The 24063-nt window shown below is 38.0% G+C and overlaps 1 protein-coding gene across 4 annotated transcripts; it reads right to left on the minus strand.

Moving 5' to 3' along the window:
• Positions 1–15331: 15331 nt before the first annotated feature.
• LOC105059966 (putative disease resistance RPP13-like protein 1) lies at positions 15332–23831 on the minus strand. 4 transcript variants are annotated; one of them, XM_073244458.1, is made up of 5 exons: positions 20548–23831; positions 19849–20398; positions 16896–19713; positions 16173–16598; positions 15332–16045 (listed from the first exon to the last, which is right to left on the minus strand). In XM_073244458.1, exons 1-3 carry the CDS (start codon positions 23773–23775, stop codon positions 19625–19627), a joined length of 3867 nt encoding a protein of 1288 aa, XP_073100559.1. In that variant the 5' UTR covers positions 23776–23831; the 3' UTR covers positions 15332–16045; positions 16173–16598; positions 16896–19624. The 4 variants fall into 4 exon arrangements, with proteins under 4 accessions (XP_073100559.1, XP_073100560.1, XP_073100561.1 ...); XM_073244459.1 differs by having other exon boundaries at positions 16173–16482; positions 16611–19713; XM_073244460.1 differs by having other exon boundaries at positions 16173–19707.
• Between the last annotated feature and the right edge of the window lie 232 nt (positions 23832–24063).

Raw genomic sequence — 24063 nt, forward strand, 5'->3', positions numbered from 1 at the left:
GCACCCCCCACGATGGCGGCGACCATGATCGACGGCAATCCCTCAACATTGGCAATGATGGCTCTGATCCTAATTAGGGAGCATGGGAAGGCCGCATCCGACGACTGTAGCCAGTCCGACGGAAAGAAAAGAAGGAACAAAACAGGGAAGATCCATTCCTCACAAATCAAAGGACTTACCAGTGCTATCCCAAGTGGCGATGTAGGCCACCGGACTAAGAGAAAGAGGGAAGGAGGCTATGGGGTTTCTTACCTTCTTTTTGGTGAGACATAGACGGTGATTCGTCGAGGAACATCTATGGAATCCAAGAAAAATCTAAGCATTCTCATCGACGATTTATTGAAGCTTTAGAGTGGGATGATTAGAGGAAGGGAAGGAGATTTTATGGGCCTATTGCCCAAGTTTGATTGGCTCCAAACTCCTTTCTCCTGACCAGACTCGGGAGAAGGAAGAAGGATTCCTTTGAGAGTCCTTTTTCATTCTTTTTTTTTTCTTGCTTTAAGAGTTGTGCGGAAAAGTAAAAAAGTCCACATTATTACAAGATGGATTGACCATCCTATTATTCACGTTATCGATTTCAAATGCATCATGTCATGCATATCATCTACATCATCATGTGCATCAAGCTCATAAGGTAATGCAATAGACGGATTACCTTCTCCATGGTAAATCCAAAATTTGTACCCATTTAACATTCATATATTGGATTGTCATGGACATCTTCTTGACTTTTCCGCAAGTAATTGTTACAGTTGATACATGATAGAGGATCTTCTCTCTCTCAGATGCCCTAGTAAATGCATACACATTGTTCAATAAAAAATAAAACAAGCACTCGAGAAAATGGTCAGAAGTCCATAATATATAAATTTGGATGTTAGAAGGACTCCATACTAGATTCATCAATCCAACTCTTATCCATTAAGTGAAATTCTTATATGGTTCATATTGATGCAGATCTCTGGCTCGAGTTGGTTGGAGTCGGGCGATGACCATAGGGTGGCAGTGGTTGATTCTCAAAAATAAATTCCTGACTGGAGTTAGTTCGGATGAGAATCCCTCGATGCTCAAATTAAAAATCTACAACAGATGGGAAGAAGTGAGCATAAAAAGGAGAAATTGCATACTTGGAGGATCTCCTACTAACCTCTATTTATAGACAAAGACGAGAGCCATCAGAGGGTATGAGTCTGGGGGCACAACTCCTACTGTATTCGGCACATCATGCCCCAAACTGCCTGCTTGATTTAGTGGGATTTAGACAGTTGTTAATGCCTCATCCACATGCTTGTAACTGTTATTGGAGATTTCGGGATCTGAAATTCCTTCTTAATCAGATAGGGCCGATAATTATTCTTGCTTAGAGGAAACTCGAATTGGATGGTTAAGGTCGGCTCAAAAGACATCAGATCAAATCAGGGGTAAGGTCGGGTCTATCAAGGCTCCTTATCCAATGTTAATCGAAAACAAAACTTTTTTTTATATCAATTTTCTCCATTCTCGAGTCCAAACTTGAATTAGGTCAAACAAAGAGAGTAGAGTAAGTCAGCTTTAAGATTTGTAATCGCTGCATCACTCCCTGTACTTTCGCACATGCCATCGCATCTACGGATTGCTTACCTAGGTGAAGTGCAACCATGCAACCGGGGTGGGGGGTTGGGGGGTGTGCAGGGATGGATCATCTGGCAGGGGCAGCTGAGACGATGTGTCATCCGTGCCTCAAGGGCCTTTATAAATAGGGAAGCCTTGGTCCCTCTTAGCCGCTGGTTCGATCATTTACTCGCCTTAAGTTTGCGCTCTCGGGTGAAAGTCGGTCGAAGGGGCAATTTCCGACAGCTTCTCCAACAGTGGCCCAATATCCTTCCATCACCGTTCCAACTAGCAGCGGGTATCAGGCTGGAAGAGCTGAAAGAGCTTCGTAGCGCCGCAAGGAAAAAGTGGAAGATTTTAGAAGCTAGATCGACTCGGATGGATGATGTTCAGGACAGGGCGACGGGAGATCATGTCGTCTCTTCTGCGATGGATGAGTTAGTTGTGAGAACCCGTCCTCTGAAATTTTTCGCGCCAAAAAAAATCGAAGAAAAAGAGAGTCCCGATTGGACTGTTTCTTCCGCTCCCGTGTCCGATGAAACCGAGAATAGTCCTAATCTGAGCCAGCCAAATAGGACCTACGTAGTTTCCTTCCCTTCCTTCTTTTCCTTATTCCCGCCCTTCTCCTCTTCGCCGACGCTTGGATTAGTCCAATAAGCCGCCGGATCGCCATCAGGTTGGTTTGAATAGGGTGGTCTTTGTTTTTCTCTTTCCTTTGCCAACAACCGCCGGCTACTACCGTTGCTAGGGCTACAGCCTTGCTGCCGCCGTAGGTGGCTGGCTCGAGCATTCCGCCCCCACCACTGGGACAAGGGACACGTGCAGGGTATCCCCTGTTTTGGAAGAAGAGAAGAGAAGAAGAGAGGGTTTCCCCTTCTCTATCTTCCCTTCTTATTCCTTCCGTAGTTTAATTAATTAATTCTCTCTCTCTCTCTCCTCTTTTAATTTTTGAGTCAAGAGGTATTTGGTGGATGTTTGGTCAGAACACCATCTCTCAAGACCTTTTCAGTACTGTACGATGCAGCAGGAAGAAATAAGAAACAAAACAAAAACAATCAAAATACGTAGATCGGCCACAAAAAAATCCGTCTCCACAGGGCATGCAAACTTCACTGTGAAAAAGAAATTTTACAAGAGGAGATCTCATCCTCAATCCTCGTACATCCAATTTCTCCCTCAAATAAAGTTCTCTTTCACAAAAGCTCTCTCTTGGAAGATCTCCCTGAATCCCTGAAGCAATCATGTCCGCTGTCTAGGAGCCCTGCTCTTTCTCTCCAAGCATACGGCTCTCTCTCTTCTCTTTCGGGTTCCTAATCTTTCGTTTCCGCATGCACGACCTCGCAAAAAATCGAGCCACGCACTGCTTGATACCAATGTTCTCAGCCTTTTAAAGGCTTAAACAGATATTAGATTAGGATTAGGAATCCTAATCAGGCCCAAACAATAGCCCAAAAACCCCTTCAGCCATCGGATCAAGTCCCAGATCAACCCACGCCCTTAGATTGTGCACCGATCCACAGAATAGTACCGTAGACCGCACGAAATGCGTGAAAATGCCCACAAGGTCCATGCGTTGGGCCATGGACCACCCGATCCATAGTGGATCGGGGTACAGGGCCCAGGCGTGGCACCTGGGCCTGGGCCGACCTGCGTGCGTGGGCCTGGGCCGCACCTGTGCTTGGCCGCATCCCGTGCTTGGGCCGCGCGCCGGTGCTTGGGCCACGCGTCGGTGCTTGGGCCGCGTGCCCCGCGTCGGGCCGCGCCCTGTGCACCTGGCCCGCACGCTGCCGAGCGCTGGGCAGCGTCCCGCCGCCTGAGGCCATGCCGCCGCCGCTGCGCCAGCCTACTACCGACGGTCCTCCACCGTCTTGGATCTCGTGCCAACTTCAAAAGCTCGTATCTCCTTCATCCGAGCTCCGTTTGAAGTGATTTTGATCTTATTGGACTCCATTTTTCATCGCGAACCTCACTGTGATCTCAATGTGGACCAAATCTTGAGACATCAAATCCTAACAAGAGGTTAGCTGAAAACTATCATGGATTGATGGATAGATCCTTGATGAATTTCAATTGAAGGTTCTAGAAATATGAAATTTATTTTATGAATTTTATTTTAAAATATTAAACTTGGTTCTATAAGAATTTTTGAACGAAAGAATATCCAGCGGAGTTCTTAAGATCTAGATTGTAAATCTAATAAATTTCACTCTATATAAGTTTTTTTCTTTATTTTCTTCTTTAAAATTTTTTTTCTCTTCATAGATTTTTCTCTCTAGATATCTTTCTGGACTAGTGGATGGTTCAGATATCTAGATAATCCAGATCATTTGATTGACTCTAAGAGGAGTTCTGAACTTATGATGTTTATATATTTTTTCATAATCTTTCTATCCATAATCATATATAATTTTTATATTTGATCTTGATCATGTAGAGATAGACTATCTGCACAAGATGTCAAGTAGAACATCTTGTTTCCAAATTTCTAGATCGAAGAGTTGATCGATTATTATGCTTGAGTCAGAAACTGATAGAAATAAGAATTTCTGGACATGAATCACCAATTTATACAAAATTATTTTTGTGCATCGATGATTTGATTTATATGGTTTTGATAATTACATGCAATATACTTATTTGTAAAGTGTGTGTGTATACATACATATATATATATATATATATATATATATATATATATATATATATATATATATATATATATATATATATATATATGATTTTGTATAAAGTTATATATGATATATCACTGATTCTAACTTGGATGGATATTGGTAATCGTGTGCAATGAATTTTTGTGAAGGAGTATGATCTCAAAGTATAGTACTTAACAAGCATGTAATTGAGACTGTGTGACTGTATGTAGAGTTGTGGTACTCTAGCTAGCCACTTTATTGATATCTTATCACGAGCTTAAAACATAATCATAGTAGTTCATAGTTTGAGCACTTGTGATCCTCTGGTTAGCCACTTTATTGGCGCCTTATCATGGACTTGAAACGTGGTCGTCGTAGTTCAAAGTCGAGTACTTGTGGTTCTTTGATCTAGCCACTTTATGAGATCCCACCATATGGGCTTAAAATATAGTGTGGTAGTTCAGAGTGGAGTATCTATATTTCTTTAGGCTAGCTACTTTATTAATGTCTTATGACGGGCTTAAACCGTGATTGTATTAGTCCATAGGACTAGCCATTTTGTTATCCTTTGCACGGCTGATTGTGGTAGTCCACAGAAGTAGCCACTTTTGTTGTCTTATCACAGCTTGAAACATGTGGTAGTTCAAAACCAAGCATCTTGATATCATGATTAGATCTGATATGTTTGGTTTGAGATAATTATAAGATGTGGTTTATTGTGCACAAAGATATGTTTGCTATGCATGTTTTATAAATTATGATTTTTGGCATATGATTTATATGAGTAACAATCATTATTAATGTCTCATTTATTATTATTATATTTGTAGCAACCCGTTTACTTGGGCCTGTAGCCCAGATGGCCCAACAACACAAAAAAAAAAAAAAAAACAGAACAGAGAAGGAGGAAGACTCCTAGCCGGAGTCTTCTTCCTTCACGATTTCCGGCAAAATCGGACTCAAAGAGTCCGGCTAGGGTAGGAAACCTCCACTATAAGATCCTCCAACCTTCCTTTAGGAATTTACAACAAAAATTTCGAAGTAAATCAAGGGATTTGAGGGATTTTTCTCAGAGATTTTCGTGGTGGTTGATCGAAAGAAAAGAGGTCGCCGGAGCTGTTTTGGCCGTCGGAACAAGGTATTTCCTCTTCTCCTTGTTATTCTCCGGTCACCGATGTTTTTGGAAGCCGGCGAGGTGCCGGTTCGGGCTTCCGATTCGGGCTCAAACAGGGATACCCTGTTTTTATGATTTTCTTCCTTCTCTGCCGCCGGCAACAAGGAGGGTGACCCTGCCGCCGGCCAGCTTGCATGCTCGGCCGTCGTTGCCAGATCTCCGGCCAAGTCGTCGGAGCCCGAGCCACCCTCTTTTTCCTCCCCTGTTTTGGCCCAACGGAACCCGCGGGAAGAAAAGAAGAAAGGAAGAAGAAGAAGAAAAGAAAAAGAAAAGAAAAAGGAAAAAGAAAAAGAAAAGAAAAAAGAAAAAGAAAAAAAAAAAAAGAGAAAGAGAAAAATAAAAATAAAAATAAAATAAAATAAAATAAAAAAGAAGAAGAAGGAGAGAATTTTCCTCTCTCTCCTTTCTCTCTTTTTTTTCTCTCTCCTCTCTCTATCTTCTCTCTCTATATTTTCTCTCTCTAGACTTTTCTCTCTCTTTACGGATTTTGTCTCTCCAGGATCTTTTCTTCCTCTCTGATTGCATCATGAACCCTAGAATAAACTTGAGGATGAAAATAAGATGATTTGAGACTGCTCCGAAATTCGTGCGGTAGATCTGATCCCAGTCCGATTCTATTCAAAATTGTAACACTTGATTCATATTAAGTCACCCTGATAGGACCTCTGATGGTCTCGACCATGATTGCCTCATCGGAAAGATACGAAGATTCTCTCTCCACTTTCTCTCTCTACTTTCTCTCTCTAGAATTTTCTCTCTCTTCATGGATTTTCTCTCTCTAGAAGTCTTATGGATCAGTGGAGGATCCAGATACTTAGGTAAATCCTAATTTTGGTTAATCCTAAGAGAGATCCTAGATTTGTGTTATCAGATCGATTATCGGTAATTTTCTCCATATATGTGATTTTTATATTGATCAGGGTTATGAAGAGATGATTGTCTGCATATGATATCGAGTGGAATATCTTGTTAGAGAAATTCATAAATCAAAGAAGAACATTGATTTCTGTGTTTGGATCAGTCACCGGTAAAGGTAAGAATCCCTGTACATGATCACTATTATATATGCTATTTTACTATTGGTCTTGCATCGTTGGTTTTTGCATCGTCGGATTTGAGATCGATGAATTTATTATACCTGAGATACTGTTATTTGATTTTGAGCATGAGTATGTTATGTCAATATATATGTATCAGAGATTGATGGCATGATTATATGGATATGACATATCTGAATTGATCATAATGCAAGATAAAATTGATTGATGAAATCAACACATAATGATTAAATGAAAAGAAAGAGATATATGGTATGGACTAGCCTTGTCATGTGGAACAGCCGGCCAGGAGCTTATGCCTGGGACAGCCCGTCAGGAGCTTATGCCTGGGACAGCCCCCACTGGCTTACAGGTGGATCAGCCGGCCAGGAGCTCATGCCTGGGACAGCCCGCCAGGAGCTTATGCCTGGGACAGCCTCTCACGGGCTTTGGTACGTGGGACAGCCGGCCAGGAGCTCATCCTGGGACAGTCTTGAAAGACTTTTTAAATGGATTCGATCCGGATGATGACTGAGGTATAGACTTGGATAGTCCAGAGCCAGAAGGAAACTGTTAAAAATCATGTGATTATGAAAGGAGAAATGAAAGATAAGACATGAAACAATTGTTGAACAAAAGTGTTTCACCTGTTAACATATGATGGTGCATCTATTTTGACAAAACAGAAAATTTATGAATGTTTGCATTATTCTGGACATTGAACATGAGATTTTATATTTTATTGCTATTCTTTATTTTCAGACTATATTACTATATCAGTGTGATATGGGAATTCTTACTGGGCTGTAAAGCTCACACCCCTTCATCTTTCTTTTCTTTTCAGAGATACAGGATGTTCATGATTGGCCATGGCTTAGATTTATGGGTGAGCAGATGGATAGATAGAGTGTTATAGTACCTGATCAGAGAACTGAAAAAATTTAATTTGTACCTATACAAAGTTTTATGAATTATTATTGAAATTAAATATTATGGTTGATGAGATTGTAATGATTTAATTTGGCCTTGCATATTCTTTAGGGCTTGCTCTAATGAGTGTGCGGCCATCACGTATCCGACCCGGGTGTTGGGTTCGGGGCGAGACAGAATGGTATCAGAGCTTAGGATATGATCATTAGGGATTATGATATAAGTGATTAGAATATTACAGAGTAATATCAGAGCTTAGGTTATGATCATTGGAGATTACGATATAAATGATTAGGATGTGATAGAATAATATCAGATCTTAGATTTAAGATCACTGAGATTATGAAGAGATATTAAAACTTTATGTAAGATCAGTAGGATGTGACGGAGTGGCATCTGAGCTTAGAGGTTAGGTTACGTTTATTTGAAGATAATGATACAAGTGATTAGGATATGACAGAACAGTACTAGAGCCCAAGTTTAAGGTCACTAGGGATTGTCATATAAGTGATATCAAAATTTTGAGATTATAATCAATAGAGTATGATAGATAATATTAGAGTCTGAGGTTATAATCATTAAAGATGTAATAGAATGATATTATAGTTTAGGTTATGATCATCAGAAAATATGATTTAAGTGGTATTTAAGCTTAAGATTATAATTATTGAAATTATGACTTTAGTGATATTTAAACTTAGGTTATGATCATAAGGAACATGATAGACATAAAACAAACGATCCGGTAATTAGATTTTGAATCAATAGATATTAAGATAAAATTTATGCATAAGTGGCATATGATATCTATAATAGAATTGACGAGTTATATCTTGGATTTCAATTAGTAGGATGGCCTGAATATAAGAAGAGTTGACCATGGAAGGAAGCGGGAGGTATTGATATGTTATGTTGAGTATACTCGATGATTTTGGAATGTTAAACTTATATGATTGAAGATCATGATACTTTTTCTAATTTCGATGATAATTATCTGATGCATTATGAATTTTAGATTTATCAAAAGAAAGCTAATTAGGGTATGGTTTAAGAAGAAATTTTATCATATGAGAGAGAAATATTTTTGAACACTGAACCTATAAGAGGTCATATATGAAACCCAATCTTAGATGAAAATATATATATATATATATACTTAAATTTTATTATGAGAATATGAGATACACATCTTGATGAAATTTTTGGTTACTCAAAATATCATATTCTGAATATGATTCTTTGATCTTTCAAGTTGCATTGAATTTCAAGTCAATAGTTTATTTTTTAAGTGGATCAAAAGTCTTTTGATATTGTTGTTAAATTAAAGAAGAAAATTTATTTTGTCAGAATATGATATACAGGTTATGATGAAATCTTTAATAATTCGTATTATTATCTTTGGATTAGATTTTTTTTGTGACTGTTGAAGATGGTGAAGTGTATTAATTATTCAAGTCAAAGTTTGGATTTTTAAATTGATCTAAGACATCTTACTAGTGTTAAAGTTTGAATGACTTATACAAGGGATAAGATTTTGTATAGATTTATTGATTAATATTAAGGGTTGTGATGAAGGAAGTTCTATAAGAAATAATCAAGTTGATTCTACTTAAGGATGCTGGCTTGAGTTCTTCTAGTTTGTCAGGTTAGAATTAATTCTTTTAAAAAGGAAGATTAATTTAGAAATTATCTAAATGATTGTAAGATAAATCTAAGGTTAACTCTAATTGATTCTAGATATGTTAGATTCTTGAAGAGTGATGAAACTTATGCAATGATTTCAAACACAGAAAGTGGGTCAAGATTTAATTTTTATATGCTATGCCCAAAGGTAGTAAAGATGAAGAAACTTAAAATTTTGCCCTAAGTTTTATCTGAAATTTGAAGGTTGGATCTATTCTGGATTGATCTAACATATAAGGATATTTTTATCTTTAATATAATTATATAATTTGATAAATTAATATCAGAGTGCGCAGCAAAAGCATGGTGGGTTAAATTGATTAGAAATATTAATTCTTTGATTCCGAAGATATTATGGAATACATGAGTTGTAAATAAAGAATGATTTTAATCTGATCATAGTCAGATAATTTTTGTTAGTAGGTTGTTTCATTATAGATAATGCCAAAAAATTTTAGATATCTCAAGTTTATTAATAGCTTGATAGTTCTGGTATTAGTTCAAACTTAGAATATCCTGACATAGATCTCATATTTTTTTTTAAAATTTAATATTGTTACTCGAACTAATATAGAAGATTGAGATTTTTCTTAAGATGAGAGTCTACATATAAAATTTGTTAGAAGGTCAAGTGAAGAAAGAAATCGATGATTGTGAAGAGTGTCCGATGTTTGACCTTTATTTATTTTTCTATCAAGGATAGTCTGAGATAATTATGAATTTCGAGTGAAATGTATTAGACAAATAATGGTAGTATATTAATACAAGTCTAAAATGTTATAGTTCTTCAAAAAGTTGAGAAATCAATAAGAAGGGATGAGTTTGAGATTTCAAATAATTTTTGTTATAACAAGATCATGAGAAATAAATAATATATATGATATTATCGTAAGCTTGAGAATGACATGAAGAATGTATACTTTGAAATATATCTCAAACGACATAATCTAATTTCGAGGACGAAATTTTTTTAAGGGGGGGAGATTGTAGCAACCCGTTTACTTGGGCCTGTAGCCCAGATGGCCCAACAACAAAAAAAAAAAAAAACAGAACAGAGAAGGAGGAAGACTCCTAGCCGGAGTCTTCTTCCTTCACGATTTTCGGCAAAATCGGACTCAAAGAGTCCGGCTAGGGTAGGAAACCTCCACTATAAGATCCTCCAACCTTCCTTTAGGAATTTACAACAAAAATTTCGAAGTAAATCAAAGGATTTGAGGGATTTTTCTCAGAGATTTTCGTGGTGGTTGATCGGAAGAAAAGAGGTTGCCGGAGCTGTTTTGGCCGCCGGAACAAGGTATTTCCTCTTCTCCTTGTTATTCTCCGGTCACCGATATTTTTGGAAGCCGGCGAGGTGCCGGTTCGGGCTTCCGGTTCGGGCTCAAACAGGGATACCCTGTTTTTATGATTTTCTTCCTTCTCTGCCGCCGGCAACAAGGAGGGTGACCCTGCCGCCGGCCAGCTTGCATGCTCGGCCGTCGTTGCCGGATCTCCGGCCAAGTCGTCGGAGCCCGAGCCACCCTCTTTTTCCTCCCCTGTTTTGGCCCAACGGAACCCGCGGGAAGAAAAGAAGAAAGGAAGAAGAAGAAAAGAAAAAGAAAAGAAAAAGGAAAAAAGAAAAAGAAAAGAAAAAAGAAAAAGAAAAAAAAAGAGAAAGAGAAAAATAAAAATAAAAATAAAATAAAATAAAATAAAAAAGAAGAAGAAGGAGAGAATTTTCCTCTCTCTCCTTTCTCTCTTCTTTCTCTCTTTTTTTTCTCTCTCCTCTCTCTATCTTCTCTCTCTATATTTTCTCTCTCTAGACTTTTCTCTCTCTTTACGGATTTTGTCTCTCCAGGATCTTTTCTTCCTCTTTGATTGCATCATGAACCCTAGAATAAACTTGAGGATGAAAATAAGATGATTTGAGACTGCTCCGAAATTCGTGCGGTAGATCTGATCCCAGTCCGATTCTATTCAAAATTGTAACACTTGATTCATATTAAGTCACCCTGATAGGACCTCTGATGGTCTCGACCATGATTGCCTCATCGGAAAGATACGAAGATTCTCTCTCTACTTTCTCTCTCTACTTTCTCTCTCTAGAATTTTCTCTCTCTTCATGGATTTTCTCTCTCTAGAAGTCTTATGGATCAGTGGAGGATCCAGATACTTAGGTAAATCCTAATTTTGGTTAATCCTAAGAGAGATCCTAGATTTGTGTTATCAGATCGATTATCGGTAATTTTCTCCATATATGTGATTTTTATATTGATCAGGGTTATGAAGAGATGATTGTCTGCATATGATATCGAGTGGAATATCTTGTTAGAGAAATTCATAAATCAAAGAAGAACATTGATTTCTGTGTTTGGATCAGTCACCGGTAAAGGTAAGAATCCCTGTACATGATCACTATTATATATGCTATTTTACTATTGGTCTTGCATCGTTGGTTTTTGCATCGTCGGATTTGAGATCGATGAATTTATTATACCTGAGATACTGTTATTTGATTTTGAGCATGAGTATGTTATGTCAATATATATGTATCAGAGATTGATGGCATGATTATATGGATATGACATATCTGAATTGATCATAATGCAAGATAAAATTGATTGATGAAATCAACACATAATGATTAAATGAAAAGAAAGAGATATATGGTATGGACTAGCCTTGTCATGTGGAACAGCCGGCCAGGAGCTTATGCCTGGGACAGCCCGCCAGGAGCTTATGCCTGGGACAGCCCCCACTGGCTTACAGATGGATCAGCCGGCCAGGAGCTCATGTCTGGGACAGCCCGCCAGGAGCTTATGCCTGGGACAGCCTCTCACGGGCTTTGGTACGTGGGACAGCCGGCCAGGAGCTCATCCTGGGACAGTCTTGAAAGACTTTTTAAATGGATTCGATCCGGATGATGACTGAGGTATAGACTTGGATAGTCCAGAGCCAGAAGGAAACTGTTAAAAATCATGTGATTATGAAAGGAGAAATGAAAGATAAGACATGAAACAATTGTTGAACAAAAGTGTTTCACCTGTTAACATATGATGGTGCATCTATTTTGACAAAACAGAAAATTTATGAATGTTTACATTATTCTGGACATTGAACATGAGATTTTATATTTTATTGCTATTCTTTATTTTCAGACTATATTACTATATCAGTGTGATATGGAAATTCTTACTGGGCTGTAAAACTCACACCCCTTCATCTTTCTTTTCTTTTCAGAGATACAGGATGTTCATGATTGGCCATGGCTTAGATTTATGGGTGAGCAGATGGATAGATAGAGTGTTATAGTACCTGATCAGAGAACTGAAGAAATTTAATTTGTACCTATACAAAGTTTTATGAATTATTATTGAAATTAAATATTATGGTTGATGAGATTGTAATGATTTAATTTGGCCTTGCATATTCTTTAGGGCTTGCTCTAAGGAGTGTGCGGCCATCACGTATCCGACCCGGGTGTTGGGTTCGGGGCGTGACAATATTGATGTTGGTATATGAAAATTCTTACTAGACTGTATAACTCATGCCCCCTCTATTTCTCTTTTATTTTCAGAGATGCAGTATGCTCATGATTGGCTATGGTTTGAGTTTGTGGGTAGATAAATGAATAGATAGAGCATCACGATATATGATCGAATGAATAAAGGAATTGAATTTATAATTGTGTAGATTTTTTTAATTATTATGAAATTAGATTATTCTTATTTATGGATGTAGAATATTTGTTACGAATTGAGACCAGTTCATGGAATTGAGGTTGTGCAAGTTTTTTCAATTGTTATAAAATTAGATCATTCTTATTTATGGATGTAGAATATTTGTTACAAATTGAGATCAGTTCATGGAATTGAGGTTGTAAGAAACTTTACAGACCTTGCATATTTTTTAGAGCTTGTTCTAGAAGATGTGCGGCCATCACATGTCCGATCCAGATGCTGGGTTTGGAATGTGATATTAGTTGCAAAAAGTGTCTCAGTCCATGCGAGCGAGATTCTTACTTTAATACAGACCTTTTCATCGAAGAAATCTTCGATTTATGCTAGCCCCTGCCACACCCCCCTACCGTGCGAAGGAAGGAGGGCTCTTAAGACTCGTTTGGTTGACAGGAAGTGGAGGTGGGAAAAATACTTCTTAGGAAGTGGAGAAAAAATCTCTTATTTGGTTAGAGTTTTAAGAAGAAAGAGAGTGGAAAAAATATTTTTCATGGAAAATCACTTTTCACATTTCATGAAAAGTGAAAACCCATAAGGAAGGTGAGTTTTGGCACTTACGTGACATGAGAAGTGGCAGTATTTTTTTTCTTAAAATATCCTTTTAAGATCCATAACTAAAATTTAATAAAATATCAATGCATAGTTAGAATAAAAAATTGAATAGTAATATAATATTATATTAATATTATCAATGCATATTTATTATATTTAATATTATTTTAATATTTGTATTAATATAATATTTTTATTAATTTTAATATAATATTTATATTAATATAATATTATATTTATATCTATATTAATAAATTTATTACATTAAAATATTCATATTATATTAATATAATATTGATATATTAGTATTATATTAATATAATAAATTATTATATTTTAATATTATATTATAATATATTAATATTATATTTATATTAATATAAATATAATATTTATATTTATATAAAATTTATGAATAAAAATGTATGATTTTATATCTATTAAGGATATAATAGATAGTTTACATAATTTTTTTAAGATAATAAGTATTCATCCAAATAAACGTTATTTTGTAATAAATAATTTTTTCGTGATCAATCAAATATATTAAAATTTTATTTTTAAAAAAATATATTTTTTAAAAATAAAATTTTGTGAATCAAACGAGCTTTTGTTTCGAGCTGATGTGAGCGCCTTGGAGCTCACCACCCCAAGTGTCTAGAATGCTTGTTCCTCTGGTCCGAGCTTCGGATTCCGTTCTGGATGATCCGAAAGCAGCCCGCGATTTGACCAACTAGTTTCTTCTTTCGGCTGACGCACAAAAGCTAGTGGAAGCAGAACCGAGCTTTCAGTTACAGTGTGCCCTCAACTCCTTCATCCAAGTAAATATTTTTCCTGCTGATTGCTAACTTCGTTGCTTCGCCTACTCAATCGACTTTTTGCTCACTATAGTTGGGGCATTATCTATCTCATTTTTCGAAAGCGGTTGAATCTGCGAAGCTGGAAGCTGTCGATGCCGAACACAGGGCCGGGGTTGCAGAGAGAGAGAGAGGTTCGTAAGGAGAGGGGGAAAGCTTTCACGACAGAGGAGAGAGCTTCAAAGAAGGAGAGAGCTTGTGCTGAGGCTTCCATCGAGATAAAGCGTCTAAGAGAAGCTCTGAGAAGTACCGAAGAAAGACTGGAACTCGATCACTGCAGCTAGGACCGGGTTTTCTACGGATACTATGTAAATACTCATAATTCGAATGGAGGTTCCTATTATTTACAGATTAACATTTTGTTATTTAGACATTTTGTTATTTTATCTTGATTTTTGAACTTTTTTAGTTCTTAAATATAAATGCTACTTTTATATTTTAGCTTCAAACTGAGTTGGGATTTTTTTTTTTTTTTGCTTTTTCTCGAAGCCAGGATCCATTAAGAAAAAAGCGATCTGGTCGAAATATTTTGGACGTTTGGTTACAATTTTTGATTTTTAATTTTAAAAAAATATTTTTTATATTTTATATTTTTATTATTGAATAAAAATAAAAAATAAAAAATATGTTTGATAACTATTTCATTATAAAGTAAAAAATAATGTTTGAGGACGGTGGATAAAAAGCTCGATAAGAAAAAGGTTCAGAAAAAAAAAAAAAAGATGGAGAGGTGAAGAGTTTGACGAGGAAGAAAGATTCGAACTCTTTACTTGTTGATTCGACATTTTAGATATATAAAAATAAAAAAAATAAAAAAATAAATTTTAAAAAATAAAAAATTTTTATTTTACATATAAAATAATTATTTTAATTTTTTAATTTTTATTTTTCATGATATTATCAAATATTATTTTTTAATTTTTATTTTTTAAAAATTAAAAAATTTAAAAAATATTTTTTTTAATGACTAACTAAACGGATCCTAAGCTTTCAAGACCCATTAAAGAGAGCTTGCGCTATTATCGCTCCTAGAAAGAGAACTATTTCTGTTGGTGAAGAACACTGGAAATTCATGTAACAAAAAACAAAAAACAAAAAAAAAAAACACTGCAAATTCACTTTATGGTTCGAATCTGCATCTTCCTTCCCCTGAACATATCCCATTTATCATGTTATGTCAAAGTTACATTTCGCTCAATTACTAAGCTAAACAATCTTTTCGCTGACCATTTCTTTTTTCAAAGAAAAATAGTCAATTTTTTATTCACGGATATCACCCAGCTGTTTGTTTTCATATAAGTTTGTGCTGATTCTGGTATTCCAGTTGCTAAGATGGACTTAGATCAGGAAATATATATTAAAAATCCAAAAAAAAAAAAAAACATTGAGAATGTGACCTACATAAGCAAGTTTCAACAGCCTGAAGCATCAAAAGTTGGATACAGAGCAGGGCTTCTTTCACCAAAATATTGTGTCATTGTAGCATTTGAGTGCATTCAGTGGGATCGGAATGGTAGGAATCTGGGACATGGATGGCTAAATTCAGTTACTCCACGAATCATGGTAGACGTGACGTTGAAGGACCTGAGGCTACATTGGATGAAACACACCGAACTAAATGGTTCTAGCTGCTGGATCTCACAGCTTCCATCTGTGGCTTTGGTTAATCATTCATCATCAAATCAAAGGAATGAACGTGTTGCTGCGATGGTGATCAAACAAGATCATCACTTGACGGATCTCTATCATTATTCTGCTCATCATCTTCCACCTTACAATCCATCACTTGCCGTTGTAGATTTTCATCATCAATAAATTCTTCATTATCTGTTTCCCTATAATCGCTGTTGACACACTGCAAAGAAAAACAAGAAAAGGAGCAGTTGGCGTAATGCTTATTCTTCAGAAGATAGATGTAAGTTTAACTAATTTAACTGGTGCAGAATAACAAATTGTCAATCGCTGAGACTGGGAAATTTTACCTGGATGCGTTGGATGTGATGTCTTTCTCACCACACCTTCAACCTCGGTCACCGAGGAATTTCCATGAGTTGGGGAATGGATGGAAGCCATTCATCTGGTGAGAACTTGAATTCAGGGTAACAACTTATTCTTAAGGCTTGTAGAAAGGTTGTTCAACCCTGCCACATTTCTGAGCCTCGGGCAATTCAATATCTGCAGCTCCTTGAATGGAGATATGTTCTGATGCAGAGGTGGAAGGGATCTTAGATTCTTGCAGCCATCAACTACTAATGACTCAAGCGAGGTTGGCAAGTGCTCATTTGGCAAGACCTGGAGTTCACAACAATCACATATAACCAAGTTCTGGAGGTACGTAAAGTGGTGCAGAACCACCACCAATTTCAACCTCTTAGACACAGAGAGGTTCTGGTGCAGGCAAAGGGAATCTGGAGACTTACAGAAAACAAGTATCAAAAATTGAAGTGATGATGATCACTGGTACGTTTGAGAACCAGCACAAAACAGTCCTTTGCACAAAGATGTTCAAGATTGGTAAAATTGCCTACCCAATGGTTTCTGATCTCGTTGATGTTTGATACAGTCAGAATGTCAGCAAATCAAATATGGTCTTGTGGTAAAATGGAACTTAGTTTGAAAGCCTTTAGTTGAACAAATTATGGAATAATGAACAATTGTACAGCATCTTGGAATAATAATTTGAACCAATTTAAGATGGAATGTACCTGAGTGTGCATGATCTTTTGTTCATTGCACCACTCCCTCATCTCGGGGCAATCAACAATCTCCACATCGTAAGGCATCGGTGAAAAATAATTCTTGGGTGCAAGCTGGAGTTTGGTACATCATGCAATATGTAGCCTCCTTGGACAAGTAAAATTTCGCAATCCTGCTAATGATGCGAGCTGCATGCAAACCCTAATATCCACAGTTTCAAGATTGGGTGGCAATGGTATCTGTGGTGAGAGGTGCACCTGAGGACAGTTGCATATCTCCAACCTTCATAGAGAATCAAGTTTATACAACCCACAATGATGTGATCTACACGCAATCCTTGACATACACAGGTTCAAGCTTGGATGGCAAGGATTCCTCTGGCAAGACATGAAGTTGAGGGCAGTTGCTTATCTCCAATTCTCTAATGGAGTTGAGATTGTGCAATGAGAGGAACTGTAGCTTTCCATATCTAGTTATACAGATTTCTTGGAGAGATTCAGAGAAGGAATGATCCCCCGCCTATTTGGGATGGTTGCCTAGCACCACAATACCCTTTTACATGCAGCTCCATGAGGTTGCTTATCAAAATGAGTTTTTTTTTTATCACATCTTGTTCTCAGCTACAACTACTAGAAAAGATATGGGCTGATTTCTAAAGCCAAATACTTGGTAGTTTGAGAGTTTGAGCAGATGCAGAAAAGAATTTAGGAGCACTCCTTTGCTTAGGAAAAACATAGTAGTATTCTTGATTCATTAGGTCCTATTAGATGACTTATTGAATGGTCAAGCTGAAGTTAAAATTATGAAATACCTAGAAGGGATATAAGTTGTTTCTCTCTTGTCTGTCAACATTGGACAGATCTTGCTAAATCCACATTTCTTTCAAAAAAGGAATCTTGCTTTTGAAAATTGTTCCAAAAGAAAAACAACTTCTTGCAAATAGAATGCCTTATCCAATCAACTTGAAATCTGATATGCAACTGCAGCAGTAGCTTCATGGCATCTATGTAACTAAGTTAGGATGAGTTATGCATCTCATTATATTATAGGAAGAATAACATTTTGCTACAAAATGGGACCCAGTAAGTATACATCTTGCATGCTCATAAGAGAAGCAAAATAATCACAATATGTCCTACCTAGAACAGAATTATTTTACTGGATAGGGTTAAGATTGGACAACATTCTTCCCACAATGTAATTGTCGATGCATCTTTTTCCAATTCAATGGTGGCATCTTTCTATTTTGTTTTTCATGGATGTTGGAGAGGGTAGTAGTCCTTGGTATAAATCTTGATTTCTTGTTTCAGTCTAAGTTCTTTCCATTCTTAAGGAATCTCGAAGAGCGGCTTTGTACTTACATAAGTTTAGTTAACTTGAATGTAAGACAAGTCTCATGTCCACCAACTGTAAATCTGGTAAGCTAATGCTAGGGAAAAAGGGATCAATGCAGACACATGACAAGTTGACACCTAGAATGTCACTCATCCTAAGACCGATAATAAGATTAACACTTATCTAGTATACTTATACTTGCTGACATGTGTTAACAAATTTTGATAGGTTCTATATTCTTGTGAAATTGGTTATTGTATGTATCCTGGCAAGCTCATGTCAGAATCACCATAATCATCAAGCCCTTTCCAACTATTTCAGATCAGCTTTATGAATCCTCATTCATCAAGTGATCTTGTTTGGCTATCTCTAATATTATTCCAAGTTTCTTCATATCCCAGAAAACTCATGTATTGCCCATAATTTAGAATCCTTACCATGAATGTACGATGTCCTTAAAGCTAACAGAACTCTACTAAATCAATATATCATATTCCATTATTGATTGGTAGTTTCTATCACTCAGCATAAAATACTTGTTGCACAAATTGGATTAGATGCCAGTGGTCCTTTAAACTACAAATAGTTCATCATGGATGGGTTCAAAAGAATGCTTAAAATTTATGACCTTTATACAAGCATGTAAAAAACAGGATGCATGCATGCATGCACTTGTATATGTGCCCCATGATCAAAAAATACAGATTGCCTGTGTTACCATCAATTTGCAAGCTCTTTAAAACACAGCAGGTAGCAATCAGAAGCTATAAAGAAGAATTGATGCCAAGAAATTGCCAATAAATAAACAATCAAGTTGGCTAAGAAACTAAAATTTTATTTCCAGGAAGATGACAACAATCAAACTTGGTTAATGTTGACCAAAGATTTAGATATCGGTGCCCATAACCTTGCCAAACAGCTACCAGCACGGTATTTTTGTGAGACATGCCCGCACATGTTCAATTCTATATCAAAGTAAAGAAGGAATAAAAAACTTAAAATTTCTTTCTTAGCTAAAAAATTGAAAAAATAGATTTTGTAGGCCTGTGCCGATCCATACTGATGATTCTGCATTGATACGTACCAGAGACTGCGAGCTGCAACCAGAAGGAAGCCCAAGCCATGGGAATTGACACATATTGTTGCAATCAATTGTGTCATCTAATACTGGAGATGACACCAAAGCATCTGACTGGCTTGCAGTAGGCTCGAATGGCTGAGAATCTGGAAAAGTGATGGCTAAATACTTTTTCTGACGGCAGATCACAGCTGGGGGCTCAGCTAATGATAGTTGCTATGGCATTGAAGTACCCGGGTCTCCAGTGGATGCAGCATAGTAGAATCATCAATACTAAACCATCATGAAATAAGAGAATGGACAATTATTGTATAGAGGTCCTTGTCATAATTGCGATTGTTGTTCTCCCACCCAACGCTTCATCACTTGTTTCTCTTGCGTTCCATCATCAATTGTTTCTTTGTTCTCTGTGTCTTTCTCAAAGACAAATAACAAACAGAGCAGTTGGTGCCAGAACAATTATTAATTTGGCAATTAGCCAAAAAGCAAGTGTAACTCATTTACGGGAGAAGAAAAATTGCAGACTGATAATCAGCAAATAAAGCTACCTGAATGTGGAGGATAGAATTTCGTCTCCAATACTCCTTCAATTTCAACATGTGGATGAGTAGATGGCAGCAGCCAATCATCTTGTGAAAGCTGGAGTTGAGGGCATTGCTTTATTCTTAAGAGCTTTAGGAAGATAAGGTGTTTCAGCCCTTGCAACCGTACGAACTTGGGGCAATTCACAATCTGCAGCTCCTCAAGTGCATCTCGGTTCTTGGGTGTCAACTTTAAGGACCCTAGGTCACAACTATCAACTACCAAGGACTTGAGTGTGTATGCTAGTAGTACGTCTGGCAGGAATGGCATTGCGCAACAGTCCTTTATAACCAAGCGTCGAAGAGATTCGAACCAGCTGGGCCGGTCCCATTTCAGGCACCATACTGGTAACTCGCAACTCCATATTTTCAGCTCTTCAAGTACGGGTCCATTTGTGCTCCTAGACGACGAGTACCCCATTGGATCCCGATGCTCCATGGAAATCGATCGATCAAACTCATCCTTTATCCTCTCCCATGTGTTTGATATAATTGTCATCTTGTTGCCTGAAACGACCTGGTACATTGGCAAAAGAGAAATCAGAGAAATGTTGGTTCATGAGTTCGATACATGAGCTTGAAACAATACAATCAGAGAATGTACGATCGCGTAAGTCTCCGAGTAATCAATTGGAGCGCTTCAAATTTAGGATGGAGGGAGGGTACCTTAATGAAGTCGAATCTCTGTATTCGGCACCAGTTGACCAATCCGGGGCAGTCGACCAAACTCGCAGAACAATGCATAGATGAGAGCTGATCTTCTGCCATGATCTTTAGGTTGGGACAATTTTTTATAATTAATTGTCTGAGAGAAGTAAGGTTTTTCATCCCCGACAGTAATGTCAACTGAGGACAATCGTATATCCGCAGATATTGAAGCCAGCGGAGAGTATGCAACCCTACCATGGATGTAAGCTGTCGGCAACTCAAAATGTGCACTCTCTCAAGCACGGATTGTGGCATGGGTGCATCCAATTTTCCAAGAGAGTTATGAATGTATAGAGGAAGGGACCTTATGTTTTCACATCCATTTATACTGACTTCTTTCAGTGATGCACAGGAAAAAGGATTTCCCACCCAATTAGGAAACTGGGAACCACCATACCCCACTATATGCAAATTTTTGAGGTTGGTGTGAGGTTGGAGGTACTCGAGCATGGCTTCCTCCTTTTGTTCATCGATTGGGACACCTTTATTTTCTTCTGGACTGGCTTCTATATGTAGGGCATCACGTAAACAAAGCAACAGGTGATCATGCTGTCCGTTCCATGCTAGTGACAAGCGCTCAATTTTATGCTTACATTTAAGATTGGCATCCCTGGCATCCTCAATGTTGACCAAGTTCCTGAGCCCTGAGATGAGGATAGTCCCTTGGATGTGCAAGCCCTTCAACAATCCTATCCGACCCCGCACAATTTCTTGTCCATGCAAGATCCACGGAATTGTTAGTTTCTCGATCCCAACTGGCAGGCACTGAATTCCAGTACGAGCAGTATTGAGGAAGCGGAGGTTAGCAAGGCTTGCTATGCCACTAGGTAACTCTACAAGATTCTTACATAACCCAATATCCAATATCTGTAGGTTGGGGAGCTGACAAATTGATCCAGGCAGAGTTTTAACAACATTTGACCGTAGCTCGAAGTATTGTAGGTTGGTAAGTCTACTGAGGCCATACGGTAACTCTACAAGATGGGGACAAAAAAGTTTCAATGTCCGAAGGTTGTGAAGTCGGCATACTAATTCAGGGAGCCTTTTAATAACATACGAGTGTAGCTCAAAGTATCGTAGCTCAATAAGGTTACCTAGGCCATCCGGTAGCTCTTCAAGGAGACTTCCATCAAGTATCAAGGTCTGTAGGTGGTAAAGGAGGCATACTGATTTAGGGAGTCTCTTAATGCAATGGGATCGGATATGCAGGTAACGTAGGTGCTTCAGGTTATCGATTGAATCTGGCAACTCTTCTTCGCTTTCCCAATCAATTTGTAGAGTCCGCAAACATCTTGTCCCCAGAAGAGGTGGTGGAAATTGGGTTCGAAGAGGTGGTGGAAATTTGGTTGCTCTGTGGAATATTCTGTGAAATTTGGCTGTCCGATCTACTAGTTTCGTGCGTCCGGATACCAATGTTCTTGCATAATGTTCCGGCACCATTATTCTTTTGTTTCTTTGGTCCCAACCTTCTAGTAACAAGGTCCGTGGAGCCCCAAGATTATGCGAGCACAGTGATTTCACTAATTCCTTTTTATTTTCCATGTATAAATGGCGAACCATACTGAGGAAACTGGGTAGCTTCCGACCCATAATTGTGCAGCACTCATTTCCAGCAATAGATTTCGCTAGATCATGTATCAAATCATGCATCTTAAATATCTCGTCAGAATCAAGGATCAATCTTTTTGTTTCTATATAAAAAGGTCTACCAGAGTCAAAGAATGATCTTCTTTGCAAGTCAATGAAATATTCATTGCCAATCTCTTCCATTCTTCTTCTATCTCTAAGTGGGATGTAGCCTTGCGCCATCCACAATCTGACTAGAACGTCTTTTTCAAACACATAATCCTTGGGAAACATGGAACAATAAACGAAACAAGGTTTCAGATATGCTGGCATGCGAATATAGCTTATTCTAAGAGCCGCCAAAGTCTCATTATTCCTGTCTACTTCCCATAGATCACTTTGCAACACATCCTTCCAACTATCTTCATCGGTCGTTTCTCTCAGAAGGCTTCCAATTGTCTTTATAGCCAATGGTAAACCGGAACACTTCTCCACAATCTGCTCGCCGACATCTGTCAACTGTGATTGTTCTTCAGAGTCTCGACCATCAAATGCGTAGTGCTTGAACAATAACCAAGATTCGTCTTCAGATAAGTAGCCAGGATGATAAGGATGCACCGTCTGCATGATCTCGGCAACCGAAACATTCCTACAGGTCACAATAATTCTTACTGTTCCTGCACCAAGTACAAGAGGTCTTTTTAAAGACTCCCAAAGGCTTCGTTGTTCATTCCAGACATCGTCCAACACGAGCAACACTTTCTTTCCCTTCACATTTGCCTCGAGAGTATTTTGAAGTATGCTTAGTTGTGTACGACGATCACATGATTGTTGAGTAAAAGACTCAATGATGTCCTTTGTTAGCTTTGTAACATCGAAATCATCAGACACACAAACCCATCCAGTTAGATCGAAATATTCTTTTACCTTGGAATCATTGTAAACCAGCTGGGCGATGGTGGTTTTTCCCAATCCCCCCTTGCCGACTATGGGAATGACAGAGATGACATTTCCCATACCCTCAGAAAACAACAAATCAATTACCTTCTGCTTGTCTTGTTCCCTTCCATAAATACTCCACTCTTCCACCATGTGGCTGGTAGGTGCTGGGTACACAGCTCCGAGTACCCGCCGCTCTTCATCTTCCTCTCTTAAACGGAGGCGTTCCCGATCCTCCGAGATCTCATCGAACCTCTCCCTGATCTCCCTGATTCTATCCCCCATGCCATCCGGAATTGAAACTACTATGGTCGAAGGAGAACCACTTACCTCTTCCTCATCGTCCACTTCCGCTCGCTTCCTCTTCCTGGAAGCTCGGCCTTCCACTTGGGCTTGCAGTTCCTCGTAGTGGTACTCGTCCAGCACGTCTTCCGCTTCATAAGCAACTTCTTTAAGCTCCTTCAGCCAGAGATTGATGGCTTTCTCCCGTATCTCTCTGTCCTCTGCGTCATAGAGCACTGCCTGGATCCTTGTCAATGTTCTCTCCAGCTTCTTCAGATCTTTCAAGATCTTGCTGCGTGCATCCGATGATGAAGATGGCGAGAGTACTGCCCATCTCTGAAAAGAGCCCAATATTTGGCTGGCTTTTGATCGGATGGAAGAGACGACAGTGTTCGCCATTGCACAACCTCAGTTTCCTCCTTGCTCTGAGCAAGCACAGCAAACAAGGAAGAAGGCTATGGCTTCCTCCTGGTTTCCTTCTTAGCGAAGAGAACCGGGGTCGAAGTCAATGATGAGAAAAGTGGTTACCACGTTCGCGTGCCATGTTTCCATTGGTCCGTTTGAGTCGTAGGAAGCATTTTTTTATAACTTTCTGAAAAATAACTCTTCAAAAAATAATTTTTTAAAAATAAAATTTTAATATATTTGATTGATCATAAAAAATAATTTATTATAAAATATTTTAGA

Source organism: Elaeis guineensis, chromosome 10 (genome assembly GCF_000442705.2).
Source record: "Elaeis guineensis isolate ETL-2024a chromosome 10, EG11, whole genome shotgun sequence".
Taxonomy (NCBI): domain Eukaryota; kingdom Viridiplantae; phylum Streptophyta; class Magnoliopsida; order Arecales; family Arecaceae; genus Elaeis; species Elaeis guineensis.